Source organism: Elephas maximus, chromosome 1, assembly GCF_024166365.1.
Source record: "Elephas maximus indicus isolate mEleMax1 chromosome 1, mEleMax1 primary haplotype, whole genome shotgun sequence".
In the NCBI taxonomy this organism is placed as follows: domain Eukaryota; kingdom Metazoa; phylum Chordata; class Mammalia; order Proboscidea; family Elephantidae; genus Elephas; species Elephas maximus.
The window spans coordinates 22,730,110-22,746,987 of NC_064819.1; the positions used below are offsets into that span (position 1 = coordinate 22,730,110).

The 16,878-nt window shown below is 38.6% G+C and overlaps 1 protein-coding gene across 4 annotated transcripts in view; it reads left to right on the forward strand.

The window, feature by feature from the left end:
* Positions 1-16,878, forward strand: part of FGF12 (fibroblast growth factor 12) — a 605,554-nt gene that overhangs the window by 410,977 nt on the left and 177,699 nt on the right. For all 4 annotated transcript variants that reach the window (XM_049880303.1, XM_049880311.1, XM_049880293.1 and 1 more), the window contains one exon: positions 12,344-12,447. In XM_049880303.1, the coding sequence (XP_049736260.1) occupies positions 12,344-12,447 (104 nt within the window). The remainder of the gene's footprint in view (positions 1-12,343; positions 12,448-16,878) is intronic.

Here is a 16,878-nt window from a genome sequence, read left to right on the forward strand (position 1 = left end):
GAAGTGCTGTGGAAAGTAAAGAGGAGAAAACTATACTAGCCGAAGTATCATCAAGGGAAATTGCAGGTAAAAAGTAGAACTTGAGCAGGGCTTTAAAGATAGTATAACAAACCCTTTTATGAACCATATCTGCAGTTTCAGCACTCTTCCAGGCCCTAGACTCAACTTTCTCATCTCCTGGGGAAACTGGATCAAAGTCTAATTTGGACAGAGTTAAACCCCATGCACTTGGACTTTACCTCTGAGGGGTTAGAATGAGCCCAGGTATACATGGTTTGTTCTTTTTCTTTGACACTCCTGATCATCTGAGCAGGGAAAGCCCTACCAAGATGCAAGGGAAGATGGTCCATCTTGCTGATATATCCATGTTCTTTAGAACAGTGACTCTAAAAATATTTTTCACATTAGAATCACCTGGGTAACTTAAAAAATTCTGATGCCCGGATGTGACCTGCAGGATCTTTGAGGATAGAATCCAAGCATTGGTATTCTTTTAAAATAACCCAGGTGACTCCCAAGTACAGCCAAGTGTAAGCACAGTGATTTATTTGAAGCATTGCTTCTCATAGTTAGTGTGTATCTGAATCACCTCGAGGGCTTGTTGAAATACTGATTGTTAGATCCTACCCCGAGAGTCCAATTCAGAAGTTCTAAAGTGGGGCCCGAGAGTTTACATTTCTAACCAGTTCATAGGACTGGACTTTGAGAACCACTGTTCTACAACAGTACTTCTCCAACTTTGTCGTTGTTGCTAGGTACCCTTGAGTCAATTCTGACTCATAGTGACCCCCTTGAGTCAATTCTGACTCATAGTGCCTGGTCCTGCACTATCCCCACCATCATCGTCATTCATGAGCATGTTGTTGTAGCCACTGTATCAATCCACCTCATCAAGGGTCTTCCTCTTTTTCGCGGACCCTCTACTTTACCAAATGAATTGTAATTACCCAGGGGTCTTGTTAACATGCAAATTTTGATTCAGTTGGTATTGGATGGGGGCTGAGTTTCTGCCCTTCCAACAAGTTCCAGAGAATGCTGATGCTGCTCATACTTTCAGTAGCAAGGTATGGTCCACTGACTAGTAAGCATCAGCATCCCCTGGACATTGTTTAAAAATATCCCAGACCCACTGAATATAAAATTGCTTTTTAACAGTGCTGCCCATTGAGATCATCTGAGGAATTAAAAAAAATGCTGATGCCTAGGTTCAGTACCAAGAGGTTCTGATTTAATTGGTATGGTTGCAGCCCGGGCATCAGAATTTTTTAAAAACTCACAGAGGTTTGTAATATGCACCAAAGCTTGGGAACCAGTAGACTGAATTACTTTTGGAGTTTTTCAGTTTCTAAAGCCTGAATACAAAATTTGCATTCTCCAACTTTTGAGATGGAATTATACAGTAAGACATTTATTTTAAAGGACAGTCAACATCGTTGCTGTTCTTTTATGGGATGTTTCATGATATTTTGGTGTAAAAGGATACCCTTGAGCTACAGATGGCAAATAACTGGCACAAGCTCCCGCTTCTGTGTCCATGATAGACATCCCAAAATTCTCAAAACATTTACTGCTGTCTAGCCTCAGATGACTTGCAAAGGCACTGTTCCAGGCAGCTACAACACAGTGATTGGAATTGCACATATGCCTGTCGTATGCGTGTTTCATTTTCATTAACATCAACATATTGAGGACCAACTGCATCCTGTCATTGGGTTACAAAGGTGAATCTGATACAATTCCTGCCTGCTAGCTGTTCCCAGAGCAGTAGGAGAGGTTGGACGTCTATACAAAACCAAACCTACCAATGTAAGGTGGCACCATACTACCAGTGACTAGAAGAATCCCCAGATTTCAGAGATGGAAGAGATCTCCAAAAGCCATAGTGGTCAGTGAAGGTAGCTTTAACACTGAATCTTGAGGAATTGGAATAAAATAAGCCAAGTTAGGAGCATGATGAGGAGGCACAAGATAACGAAGTGGAGAAAGCTCCTGCCATAATGCAGGAAAGTGAGCTGACTATTTGGATGAAGGAAGAATCACAGGGCTATATTTTAGAATTGCCTTAGCTGACTGTATTATAGGAAGTGGGGAACCAAGGAAAGTTACTGAACAATTGCAATTGAATGATGGGTGAGATGTGGTACTTTGGAAGCATTTTCCAACTAGGGATTATAGTAGAGATGAGCTGAGGGAGAGATTTTAAGGTTAGAGGAGAATAACCTGAAAAACCCAAACCCAGTGCCAGGGAGTCGATTCCGACTCAAAGCGACCCTATAGAACAGAGTAGAACTGCCCCATAGAGTTTTCAAGGAGCACCTGGTGGATTTGAATGGCTAACCCTTTGGTTTGCAGCCATAGCAGTTAACCACTACACCACCAGGGTTTCCTTAGAGGAGAATAAAAAAAAAAAAAAAAAAAAAAATAAGAGCAAAATCATCATCCTATTTGTCCATTTCTAAAAACAAGTTAACACATGATATTAAATTCTGTAGATCAAACTTAATATTTTTGGATTTTTTTTTTTTTTTTTAAATCATGAGCAGTAAGTGTAACATTTGGGCCTCAACATAATGTAAAAATAGAACAATGAATGTTCCGTTTGTGGATTTTCCATTGACTTTCAAGTATATTTCAATATAAATGCTCATCCTTATTGTGTGTATAAATTGTCAAAAGTGTTTTCTTGTTTCGATAATGAACAATAACAAAGTACAAAGCTTTGTTGAGCATAGCTCAGCCATCTCAAACAAGTTTGCTTGTGTTGTGTGTGTAATGACGACTCGGGAGAATTAAAAAGTTTTGTACCTTCTGGGTGGGACGTACCTGCTAGACTTAAAAATGCCTCTAAGGTCTCTGAATTCCTTTACTACTGTTCCATTTTTCTCACTTTCTTTGCAACTACTTGGATTGTAATTTTCTAGAATTTCTCTTTCATTCTTTAAGAGCAACAATATTTTTTTCTTTATTTATTGTGCTTTAAGTGAAAGTTTACAAATCAAGTCAGTCTCTCATACAAAAGTTATACACACCTTGCTATGTACTGCCCTTCCCCTAATGAGACAGCATACTCCTTCTCTCCACCCTGTATTCTGCGTGTCCATTCAACCAGCTCCTGTCCCCCTCTGCCTTCTCATCTCGCCTCCAGGCAGGAGTTGGCCACATAGTCTCATGTATCTACTTAAGCCAAGAAGCTCACTTCTCACCAGTATCGTTTTCTGTCTTGTACTCCAGCCCAATCTCTGTCTAAAGAGTTGGCTTCAGGAATGGTTCCAGTCTTGGGCTACAAAGGGTCTGGGGACCATGACTTCTTGGGTCCCTCTAGTCCCAGTCAGACCATTACGTCTGGTCTTTTTATGAGAATTTGAGATCTGCATTCCACTGCATCAGGGATTCTCTGTTGTGTTCCCTGTCAGGGCAGTCGTCGGTGGTAGCCGGGCACCATCTAGTTCTTCCAGTCTCTGGCTCTAGTTCTTCCAGTCTCTGGTTTATGTGGCTCTTTCTGTCTCTTGGGCTCATCTTTACCATATGTCTTTGGTATTCTTCATTCTCCTTAAGAGCAACAAGATTTTATAGCTTTATCACCACCAGAGCCTAGGTTCACATCTTTGCTTTTTCACTAGCAGACTCTATGACCCTGTAAACCATATTCTTGAGCTACAGTTCCTTCGTCTGTGATGATGGCAACACTAATGGGGTCAATTTTTTCTATGTTAGATTTTAGCTGCCATGTTGGCAGGTACCATGTTTGTCTTTTTCACCACTGTATTACAAGTGCCTAGCACAACGACTGGGATATATGTGATGAATTAATAAATAAACCCAATAGGCCAGAGTACCATTTTTTGCAACATAGTGTTTGATGGACACTTTTTAGAGGATACAAATCTGAAAGCTTCCAAACATGAAGTGATTTCCTGGAGGATGTTTTTGCCCCTTGATCTTATGGACTGACACCTGTGCTGATCACTGAATTCTTCAAATGAGCTGTGAGACAAGTCTTCTGTGTAAGACAAATTGGCTGTAAAGGATGAATGATGACAGGTATTTGCTTTCATTATTGATAATGATATGCTTCATTTTTCATCTTAAAGGAGAGAAATAAGAATCACACTGAATTTGCTTGTTAATTATGCAAGTTTTTGAATGTCTTTAAAGTATCATAAAAAAAATAGGAAAGGTTATTTGGCGTTACCAGGATTAAAAGCTAGTGACAGAACTTCTACTGGAGCTAAGGGAAACATTTCAACTAGCCCTTGTCAAAGAAAGGAACCATCATTGTGCTCATTTCCACTGTGTTGAAAATCCACATTGTCTGCTGTGAGCTGATGCCTAGAAGAAAAATTTAGTCTCTAAGCCCCAATCCACTAATCAGTTCCAGAAGTCCGTAAAGTCAGTGGAGAAAATAAATCAGTTAGTTGGGTTATTTGACCAATGCAATTGTGTACAAAATAGGGCATCAGACTGAAAGCACTGATTTAGCATAACCTCAAGTGTGTTGATTTTTACATTGTTTAAAAACCAAAACCAAACCCACTGCTGTCCAGTCGATGCTGATTCATGGCGACCCTGCAGGACAGAGTAGAACTGCCCCATAGAGTTTCCAAGGGTGAAATCTTTACGGAAGCAGACTGCCAAATCTATCTCTGCTGGAGCAGCTGGTGGGTTTGAACCAGTGACTTTTTGGTTAGCAGCTGAGCGCTTAACCACTGTGCCACCTGGGCTCCTTTTTTCATTGTTTGCATTGTTTTATTTTAAAGCTATATGGTTGTTTTTGCTTACTGGGTCTTTGATATAGAAATGAAATAAATACCTTGCTCTTTTCTCCCATGACTTTTTAAGAAGTTGAAATACAGGGTAATGATCACCCTGCTACCTCACCCCCCCATTATGAAAGCTCTAAATTTAGAAGTATAAACCAACAACACCAATAACGGCACTTTGTATTTTACTTTTATGGTTTAAGAACTGTGTTTTTAAAACTCTATTCTTTCAATTGATCTTCATAAAAAGTCCAGTGAAGCATTCAAAACAAAGAAACTGAGGCTTGGAGAGGTTAAATGACTTGCAGTTACCAAGATTACAAAGGTGTTTAATTTTAGAACTAGGACTTCCTGCTTAAAGCTATGTCCTGGGAACTGAAGTTCAGTCCTTAACCTGGTCTTGAATCCTTGACTTAAAAGCTGAAGACAGAGGGACAATTATACCTGTCCCTTAATTTCTGTAGGAAATGTTGTTTTAGAGAGTTCAGCTCAGCAACCGTAATTGTTTAGGCTTCTACTATGCAATGCTTGTGGGTACCAAAAAAAAAAAAAGAAAAAAAAAGAGTCATACTCTTGAAAACTTCCTATTTTGTGCGGAGACTCAGTCAAGCAATACATATTAAAAGCAGCATGAGAAATGCTATGTATGGAATGCTGTAGAATTAGGATCAGGGAATAATTAATGTATGTAACCACTCCTCAGTTGGAGGACTCAAAAACTAGTTTGATGTATATTCAGCAGGAAAAGTATTTTCCTATTGAGAAGAAGGAAGTGGAAAAATTGACCTGAGTAAATGATAAATAAATGCCAGAAATAAATAGGAATTTCATGAATAAGGAAAAACCAATTGAGTGGCCTGCAAATATTATTAAAAATATAACTATTACAAATATTATTGCAAGAAACTATAGGATTATGGGGAAGAAAACCTGGTACCAACTTATTTTTTTAGGTTAAGATTTTGTAAGATAGGATGTTATTCACACTCTAACAAAATACCTTTTTTGAGAACTTTTTGTAGTGATCGATATTATGGGAAATGATATTGAATTTTCAAGAGAATCTGACATTGATAGTCCCCAGTTTATGAACCTAGGTATCTCCATTCTCTTAGAATCTATAAATTTACTTGAGTTTTTAATGGGTCATAAAATGCATTTCATCATTGTCCATCCTACAAAATTAACCTAGAATGTCAAAATACAATTGTACTCTTTTATGATGTAAATATGTTCATTGTTGCAGTAAGGATTCTGTCCTTAGAAGTTATAGGAAAGATACTAGATTTACATGTTACAAAGTTAAATTTGTCCTGAGCTTTCTTTTCTTTGGAAACCCTGGTGGTGTATTGGTTAAGAGCTACGGCTGCTAACCAAAAGGTCCCGCAGTTTAAATCCAGCAGGCACTCCTTGGAAACCCTATGGGGGCAGTTCTACTCTGTCATATAGGATCGCTGTGAGTCAGAACTGACTTGATGCCAGTGGGTTTGGGTTTCTTTCTTTTTACCCCCTCCTCATTTCTACCCCTTCTTTGCAACTCTGTTGATTGTAACATTAAGTGCTTTCTGATGTGTCTTGGATTGGTTATTACCTTTTTGTCACTGAAATAATCCAGTAAAGATAATAGACAGCAAATAAGTTGAATAAGAACACAGTACTTTTACAACACGTTTTTTTCTCTCTGATCCAGTATAATTTTACAAGATGTCTACATTATAACAGATCTCTTCCCTTGTACTTCATTCCCTACAGCCTTGTCCTCTTCCCCCAAACACCCTAGGCCCATGCAGCCCGTGATTCTGCCATCTCAGACTTTCTACCATGTAGGTTTTCTGGCTTTTTCTTTAAATTAAGTATTTAAATTTTGTTCTGTATTGATTATGTATGGTAAATATTATCTTCCATTTTTTCCCACATGCTTAATTATGGAAATATGACCTAGAAAGCTACAAATAAGCAAGCTTAAAGAGAAACAGTGGCTCATTCACTAATTTATTGAGGGAGGATTGAGTAGCAGCTTCTAAGGCCCAGATGCTATGCTAAACAATGGGAAGAAAAATAAAAGTGTCCAACGCCTTCAAATTGCTGGACAGAATGGGGGCGAGGCTTCAAAAAGATTAACAGACGAAGGTGTATGTCCGAAGGATCATGTCTGTTGGGTTCATTACTATTTCCTCAGCCCAAACACAACATTTATATAATAAATACCCGATAAATGTTTATAGAAAACATAAATGCCCTCCAAATCAGGGAAATAGGAGAGGTATTTACAAGGTACTGTATGAGTATCTGGAAATCCTGGTGGTGTAGTAGTTAAGAGCCACGGCTGCTAACCAAAAGGTCGGCAGTTCGAATCTACCAGGCGCTCCTTGGAAACCCTAAGAGGCAGTTCTACTGTGTCCAATAGGGTCTCTATGAGTTGGAATCGACTCGACGGCCATAGGTTTGGTTTTTTGTTTGGTATGAGTGTCTTACCCTATAGTTTAGGTACTTTTCAGTCACTTCATTTACTTACTTTGTACCCAAAAGGAGGAGTTAGACCTGTTTTATGCTCTGAAATGAAGCTCAATAATCAGCTTTTAGTTTGATATAAAATGACATCTTGCCTGTCAAAATGCCTAGCAAATGCCTGACAAAAAAAGTAAGTGTTCAGTGAACATAATACCTTTACTTTATCCTTTCTTGTGCCCAATGTTTCTTTCATTCTGTCTTTCCACCTGAATTTCAACCTGAGACAGAAGGGTAGGACCATTTGGAGATCCCCTTTGAAAAAAATCAATCCAAAATTATGAAATGAAATTTAAGTATAAAAGGGAGTATTTTGAGTAAGAAAATAGATCACAAAAAAGTTATGTTTTAAAAAGCCGAAACTACCATGAGGACTTTAAAATTCAGAGAAAAAAAACAGAATATTTTAATTTTAGCTGTTGGATGCAAGTCGGTAAATCACTCTTCTATTATTTTTAGCTGTATAAATCTTTGAATGTCTTTCATATGACAATGACTTTGTAATACATTTTGTGTGGAAAAAATAGAAAGATAATTCAGCCATCCCTGAAGTGAGGTTAAAATTGCTCTTTTATTTGTTATAATTTAGAAGTTCTTTTAGCTTTGCAATTGTAATTTACAATAAAAAATATCACGACTGTTAATTTCATATAAATGTTTAGGATCATTTTCAAATTGGGGAATTTTCTTTCCTGTATGAATTGCTAGATTTTAGGGCATTTCTAGTCTACCCCCACCCACCCTTACCCTAGCAAATAACTTTTGAACTGATGCTAGTTTTTCATCCCAGTGCACACTGATAGGGCCCTCTCCCAGCACCTTGGATAAAGCCCATGTAATTTAGGGGCTATGAAGCTAAAGTTTCCTTAGTTTCATAGTAAACACACCTTAACTTTGGTCAGTAGAGAAAACAGAAGAGTTGTTTTAAGGAAGAAAATGATAAATTTTGATAATGCAGTTTAGATCCAGGGCTCGGGAAACTGAGAAACAAGACAAAGAACTTGGGACTACACATGTCATTTCAAGCATGGCAGGAGTCTCAATATGAAGATATGGGAAAAGCAACATTCCAGGAAAAGGGAATGAAGCAAGCAAAAACATGGAGTTCAGAAGGTAGGAGAAAACCAACTTATTGCCATCGAGTAGATTCCGACTCATAGTGGCCCTCCAGGACGGAGTAGAACTGCCCCATAGGGTTTCCAAGGAGCGGCCAGTGAATTTGAACTGCCAACTTTTTGGTTAGCAGCCGAACACTTAACCACTGTGCCACCAGGGCTCCAGAAGGTAGGAGGAGGGAGATTAAATCCCTAGAAGCTGTAAATAAATGCATTAGAGTTAATGGTACCATGTAGCTGAAATGTACATTGTGCCTGTGTACAACCTTCAGTAGTAGGCTATGTTTTGAGTTTTTAATTTCATTCTTATCTTAAAAACAAAAAACAAAAACTTTCATTCCAATAAGGAAATATAAATCCCTGGAAATAATATGTCTTTTATGACCCTTATAATCAATAACATTTATTGAATATATGCTCTGTACATATAACTGGGCAAGATGTTACAGAGACTTACCCTTAAGAATCTTGAGTTACAGGGAGGGAGACAGACAGGTAAACAAATAACTCTAATATAATGCTCCAAATGCCATTATGGAATATGCCCATGAAACAAATAATTCTGGAAAGAAGAACAGCTGGCTCTGGAAGGTTTGTGCAACACTCATGGAAGAGTTGAATAAGGTATGCCTTAAAGGATGAAAAACAGTTGAGCAGGTTAAGAGTGGAGAGATGGACTGTCCAAAAAAAAAAGATAAAGGACAAAAGGAAAAAAAAAGATCAAGGGAGAACTTAAGAAAAGGGAAAATACTATATGAAGCTGGTTAGGGTGGATGGGAGGTGTGACCGGCAAAAAGCTCAAATGCAGGTGGAGGCCAGGTTGTCAAGAACGTTAAGAGCCATAGTCAAGAGTTTGGACTTCATCTTGTAGACAACAAGGAATTGCTAGAGGTTTGTAAGCAGGGAAATGGCAGGAATAGATGGAAGGAACTTGCAGAAAATTGTGGGGTCAGGTAGCCAAGTTACTACGATTTAGGGCAGTCGCTTTGAGGATGGACAGGAAGACTGGGGATTCACTGAGTAGAGAAGGGTTCCTGGGAGGAGGAGCCAGAATTTGCCACACAGAAGATAAATCAAAGATAAGAGTAAGTCATTTGCCATTCAAAGTTGTTTACTGAATTTTTTTTTTTTTAATGGTCTTGGTAACCAAGAAAAACCAAACCCAGTGCCGTTGAGTCAATTCCAACTCATAGCGACCTTAGAGGACAGAATAGAACTGCCCCATAGAGTTTGCAAGGAGTGCCTGGAAACTGCCGACCTTTTGGTTAGCAGCCTTAGCACTTAACCACTATGCCACGGGGTTTCCAATGGTCTTGGTAGGTCTCTCAAAACATACTGTCTAAAATCCATTATTACCTTATGGTTCACATGAAAGTTTCACTAGTTTCTTGCCTTTGCTCCTGCCTGGATTTAGCAGTTTTCTCATATTCCTCACATAGGAAAAACTTTATAGTTCTGCCTTTTTCTTCTGCATTACCTAAATGAACTAATATTCTTAGCGTTTGTCCAGGGAAATCTTTAGAAAAACATTTTGCCTGGTTTTGAATTTAATTACTCTTTCTCACAAGGATTGTCATTGAACTTGATATTTTCCAGCTACCATTATTTACCATCTATATCAGCACCTTCCATATAAGTACAAACCTTACCCAGTAATTCTGCTTTCATTAACAATCTGTATCAGTTAGGATCAGAGGTGGCTATGCGCTGTACAGACTGAGATAACCAGGACTCATTCTCTCACATAAAAGCCAGATGTAGCTAATTGGCCGCTGGACTAATGCCATTGCTCCATGCAGCCGCCGGGGTCCCTACTCTTTCCAGCTCCCCTCGCCTACACTCCTGTGGGAATAATCCTTATTTTCATGGTTTGAGATGGTTCAGCCACCACTTCCTCATCCAAATAGCAATAAAGCCAAGGATTGGGCACCCATAACCTGTCTTTAAGGAAGGATCCCTCAAGCTTCTTAAGTCACTTCTGCCTACGTCCCATTGGCTAGTACTTAGGTCAAAGCCACCTGGATGCAGAGTATGTGGGGAAATGTGGCTAAATTATCTATTACTTTGGGACCAGGTGAGAATGGATATTTGGGAAAATTCAGGTTTCAAGGGAAAAAGGAGGAAACATTACATTTTGGACAGATAACCACATAGTTCTACTCTGTCCTATAGGGTTGCTATGAGTTGGAATCGACTCGAGGGCGCTGGTTTTTGGATTAACCACATAGAGAGTCAGAAAATCTTTGTTTATATGCAGTTTCAACTGGGTAACCTCTTTGACCCTGTTGCTCTTCTAAAAAATAGGATAATCATTTTATCTTAAAGTCTTGACAGTATTTATGGTTATCAAGATCAAATACAATAATGAATTTGTCAGCACTTTTAAAATTAAGTTATATAAAACTATAAAGTATTATTTTTTAAAGTAATAAGCAAGCTGCTGAGTAAGAACTCCATAAATGTTACTGAGGCAATATGTCAGCTTTTGCCTCCGGCTGCTGGTAACCTTTTTTGACAAACGGAGGAATCGGACATTAATGACACGTAACTCATATAGAAAGAATATCTGTCTGTTTATGAAACACTTTCAAGAGCATGACAATGAATTTAATTCTCCTTTTAACTCTGTGCCATAGGGGCTATCACACCTATTTTACAGATAGGAAGACTAAGACAGAGAGGTAAATTGAATGGCTCAAAGCCACTGGATTTAGAAACTATGTTGTTTGTAAGTCTTCCACTTGTTCCTTTAATTTGTTTTGCTGTCCTAATCTTATGTGCCACCCTTCTTGTTGACCATTTGGTAAAATCTAGAACCTCTAAGGTTGGAATGGTAGACTCTGTTATTTATCCTGCTTTAAGTACGTGGTGTTCTTCCCCATTTCTCTTCAATATGAATCAAATCCTCCAATGTGCCTGTCCCTTCCTGCATGTAAACTTTACCCTGCAGAACCACCTCACTTTCCAGCTCATTGTAATGTCCTTCTTTTCTTGGCTTACTCAAATTCCGTCCATTCTTGAAGGGTCAGCCTGGTTCCCACTTTCTGTGTGGGGCATTTCCCAACTGTTTCAGGTCGCACAGATCTCCCACTTTCCTGCACTTCTGTAACATAGAGAATATAGCATAGAAAATGCATATATTACATTTAATTATAGAAGCAAATCATATACTCTTTCGGATTATTCTGTCTGTCTTAGCTTTCTCTGTCCAAGTAGACTTTAAGCTCTTGTACTTCTTCAGTTATTTTAGTAGCAAAAGGATAGTGCTGAGAACGTCGGAAGAATGAAAACATAGTTTAGATTCAAACAGAGCCAGCAATTAATTCTTAAGCATCTATTAAGACTCAGTCTGAAGTTTTATGACAAATGAAGAAATGACTTTCAGAAAGGTAAAGAGACTCGTCCATGTCAAACAGCTTGGAATGGAATCCTGCTCTCTGAAACTGTGGCCTAAGTTTTGACCTACTGCCATAAAAATGAGCTGAGCATTTAACTGAAAGCTTTGTTTTGTTTAAGCTGAGGGGTGTGTGTGTGTGTGTGTGTGTGTGTGTTTAGCTTACTATCCTAGGTTGAGAAAACCAAAACCCATTGCCGCTGAGTTGATTCCAACTCAGAGCAACCCTATAGGGTAGAGTAGAACTGCCCCATTGGGTTTCCGAGGAGCAGCTGGTGGATTCGAACAGCTGACTTTTTAGTTAGCAACCAGGGTTTTAACCACCAGGCCACCATCTAACCCCTTTATCACAGATGGTAAAACAGAAGCTGAGTGTTCATGATAAGTCACATAGGTAATTAAGGGTGTGCACAGACAAGAATCTAGTTTGCACTGTTAGGCCTCTCTTTCTCTCTCCCCACCAATTTATACTGTTAGGTTTTAATTCTAAAGGAGTCAATTTAAGAAGCAAGATTATTTATTCCAAAGGTCACTGATCCTTTCCTGTCTTCTTTTTGCTCTTCTAGCTCTCTTCAATCTAATTCCTGTGGGCCTGCGTGTGGTAGCCATCCAAGGGGTGAAGGCTAGCCTCTATGTGGCCATGAATGGTGAAGGCTATCTCTACAGCTCAGTAAGTACCTTGTCGGGGGTGTGTGTGTGTGTGCATGCGTGTGTTTGCTCATGACCTGGTATTGAGAGATAATGCAGTAATTGTTATTTAACACAAGAAAATTGGAAGTTGAAGTCATTTTGTATTTTCTGACCTAATCAAACTTGTTCTTAGAATTTATTCCCCAGTTTTTCAGGATTATTATTGGTCTTATAATTTGGGATGTTAAAAGACCATGTCCTGTTACATGAGAAAGACCCAGTTACTCTCCATGTGATATAAATTCTCTTGTCTAGCTCCCCCTGCTAGAAGGTAATAGGTCTTCTGAATTTTATCTTTGGTTTAATTTAAGAAGCGAGGCATTTTCCTTTACCTCTCCTTCAAGCATAGAGGATGGTTTGGGAAGAGAAATTCTTCAAATTGTCTGAGAGTCTTCTCTGTTGCGTTGCAGAGAAAGCTTTCAGAAGAGATTTTGTGTTTGTATGCATTTAATAAATATGTGTAGTAACTAATTGTCAGATTCTCAGGTCACTTCAAAGGCATATGGACTTATAGAATGAGGTTTGGATTAGGGCTAGAATATTTGGTTTTTATTTGCATTTTAATTACTATCTAGTTATCCCTTTGGGCAAATCACCTCTCTGCTTAATTTCTGGACCTTTAAAATGAAGGGGTTGGAGTCCATGTTGTCTAATGTCTCTTTCAAATCTAAAGTGACAAGATTAGGCAGCAATCAAATGCTATGTTATCATCATTTTTGCTCAAAATAGTACTTCCAGGTAAATGCATTTTTGGTCAAAACAACGGGCTTTCATTCTACATGTGTTATAGTCCTAACAGTTCTTAATGTTCAGTTAATGAGCTCATTTTTTTAAAGTAAAAATTAAAAGAAGGAAAAGAAAGGTAAAAGTTTATTGCTTTGAATAATTCCAGTTAATGGGTTTTGGTTTTCTCAACCTAGGATAGTAAGCTAAACACACACACACACTCCTCAGCTTAAACAAAACAAAGCTGTCAGTTAAATGCTCAACTGATTTTTATGGCAGTAGGTCAAAACTTAGACCACAGTTTCGTAGAGCAGGATTCCATTCCAGTTAAACTTATTTAAAGAAATCTTGAATAAAATAAAAATTAAAACATAGAGACAATCTTAGTATATTGATTTCACGATTTAATCAGTCATCAAGTAAGCAGCTAAAGGCAGACTGTATTACATACGTTGTATTTAAAAGGCCAGAATGTGGGCTGTAATTCTCCAAAAGCTGTAGAATTCAGATCACTGGACTTAAATTGATATCTGGGGTCCAGAAAGAAGAAAAATGCAGGATTCTAACAACAGTATTGTAGGCGGGAGACAGTTGGGTAGGAGCCCACGCCTGCGTGCATGCGCGCGTGTGTCTGTGTATTTGTGTGGCCATCACTATTGAACCACAATCGTAAAGTGCCGGGGAGGGGAGACTGGGAATTCGGTATGTGGTCACTGAACATAGTTCTCTGCAGCATTCTTTCTCTCCTTGTTCAGAGCTGGGTTAAGACACAGGGAGCTTGGGCCCATAGGAAGGGGTTCTAAGAAGCTCTTAAGTAGAGAATTTTGCTGTGAGAGCTTTTTTTCTTTTTGGTAATAGAGCTGACACCTTTGTAAAGCCAATAACTACCTGTTCAGATATCTGTTCTCTGGATCTGGATTTTTAGATCTCATCTTCATTCAAATCAAACTTATCTGACATCAGGAATCCCAATGGTTTTCCCTGCTTATGGTACCATGAGGCCACCAAGATCAATCTTGACATCACTGACATAGAGCATCAGGCTCCCTGATTTGAAATTAATCCTCTTTCTGGATAGAACTGATAGGAGTAAACGCTGGTCTTTAATTTTAAACAGGGATGTATGTCTAAAGATTTTGTTAAAGGACTAAAGGGGGACGGTAATAGGGGAGGCTGACCTGAAAGAATTTGATGTAATCATACCTGTGTGGGGTCCTCAGCAGGGATGTGCCAGCACAGCTAGGAGCCTTGTGGTAAGGTGGAAACAGGCTATTAACACTGGATTTCCTGAGGTGTTTTTGTATACGTTAAGGCTTAAGTCATTTGAAAAGCAATTTTCTATTTCATGTGAAATAATGCAGTTGGGTTCATCAGTAAGGACCATGACTAGGGTGTGTGTAGGGAGCGGAGAGTGGCTGAGAGTACTGGGAGCAGACTAAAGAAGTTCTAAAGAACACTTTTAGAATGCAAGTAAGACAAATGGAATCATTTCTCTAGTTTCGTTTGCCTGGTTTCTATTCATATCTAAGCTAGGAATTAATTCTCCCTGCTATTTTTGATTTCTCCCTCCCTTACCAGGAGACAGGAGGAGAAAGTATTAGTAAAGACAGAGCTACTCTTAGGTAGCATAGAGCTAGAATTTTAAGACCCATTCTGGGAAAAAAAAAAAAAAAAAATCTGTGTTTTAATAGATGAGTTTAATCCATGTATATTTAATAAGATTATTGTTGCACCTGGGTTTAGTTTTATCATGGTAATTTGCGTTTTGTTTTTTATCTTTTATGCTTCTCTTTTCTCCTCTTTTTCTCTTGCGTCGTTAAAGTTCTTTTCTTGTATTCCTTTTTTATTTTGCTAGTTTGTAAACTTAGCTTGTATTTCTATTTCTTTAGCGATTACCCTTAGTTTTTTAAAACATGTTGTTAGTTGCTGTCAAGTCAGCTCCAACTCATATCGACCTTATGGATAACAGAATGAAACATTGCCTGGTGCTGTGCCATCCTCACAGTTGTTGATATGTTACAGCCACTGTGTCAATCCATGTCATTGAGGGTCTCCCTCCTTTTTGCTGGCCTCTCTCAAGCATGGTGTCCATCTCTAATGATTGGTCCCTTCTGGGGACTTGTCCATCCTTACTTCTAAGGAGTTTTCTGGCAGTGCGTTCACCAACGGTTCTTCTAAATAAAATGTCTGTGGTATATTCAATATTTTGTGCCAATACCACAGTTCTAATGTGTCAGTTCTTTGGTGTTTCGTTTTCATTGTCCAGCTTTCACATGCATGTAAGGTGACTGAAAATGCCATGGGTTAGGTCAGGCAGATCTTAGTCATCAAGTGACATCTCTGTTTTTTAATATTTTAAAGAAGTCCTTTGCAGCAGATTTGCCCTATGTGATATGTTGTTTGATTTCTTGACTGTTGCTTCTATGGGCATTGATTGTTGATCCAAATAGAACGAAATCCTTGACAACTTCAATTTCTTCACCATTTATCATGATGTTATTTATGGGCCCAATTGTGAGGATTTTCATTCTATGTTCGGGGGTAATCCGTACTGTAGTCTTTGACCTTCATCAGTACTTGTGTGTGTTAGCGTCTGTGAATGATGAATCTGCTTAGTCTTAGTATCCATGAAAATGCCTTTCTTTCATTTTCACTCTTGAATTACAGTTTAGATAGTTATAAAATTCTGGTTGACCGGTATTTTCGTCAGAACTTTGAAAATTCTCATGACCTTCTGGCATCTCTTGTTGACAATGAGAAGTTTGTCATCATTTTAATATGCTTTCATTTTTGGTAGTCTTCTCTGTGGAAACCTCTGAGACTTTTTTCTCGTATTTTCTTTATGTTCTGTAACTTCACGGTAGTGTCTTGGTGTGAATCAATCTTTATTTATCTTGCGAGGGACTTAGAATGTGTTTTTTTGATCCAAAGAATCATATTTCTTAATTCTGGAAAGTTTTAACTTTTACTCTTAAAAATTTTATTTCTTTATCACGCTTCCAGTCTGTTGTGTTGAAAATATTGTATGACGCATTGGAAAGTTTCAAATTTGTCTAGTCTAGAATTTATGCCATCTATTTTTTTTTTTTTTTGTAATTTCAATCACTGTATTTTTCATTTTTGAGATGTCTAATGGTTTCTGTTTAATATCTACCTATTCTTGACATGGAAACCCTGGTGGTGTAGTGGTTAAGAGCTATGGCTGCTAACCAAAAGGTCCTTGGAAACCTTATGGGGCAGTTCTATTCTGTCTTATAGGGTCGCTATGAGTCTTTTAAATTTTTGGTTTATAGGCACATTTCTCCCCCTCTTCTCCCTTCTTTTCTTCCTCTGAGGTCTGTTTGCCCTCACTTTCTAGCAAGTCTCTTCCCCCCAGCATCCCCCCTCCGCCACCTTCAGCTGCTACTATCCAACCTCTAGGGGCACCAGTTTCAAGTAATATTTTAAGAGTCACTTGAAGACTCCTTATCCTCAGGTAATATTGGGGTTAGGGTAGGTGGCCTGGGCCAGGGTGTGGCTTGGTCCTCATTGTGTGGCTATGTTTGTGATCTCCTATATCTGAATATTGCTTAAAGGTAGTAGGATCTTTTTTTTCTTTTTAATTTCATCCTTCTTAGAGTTGGCTCAGGAAAACCCTCTCTCAGCCCTGGTGTGAGCAGGAAGCTTGGCTCTGGCCCACCATCAT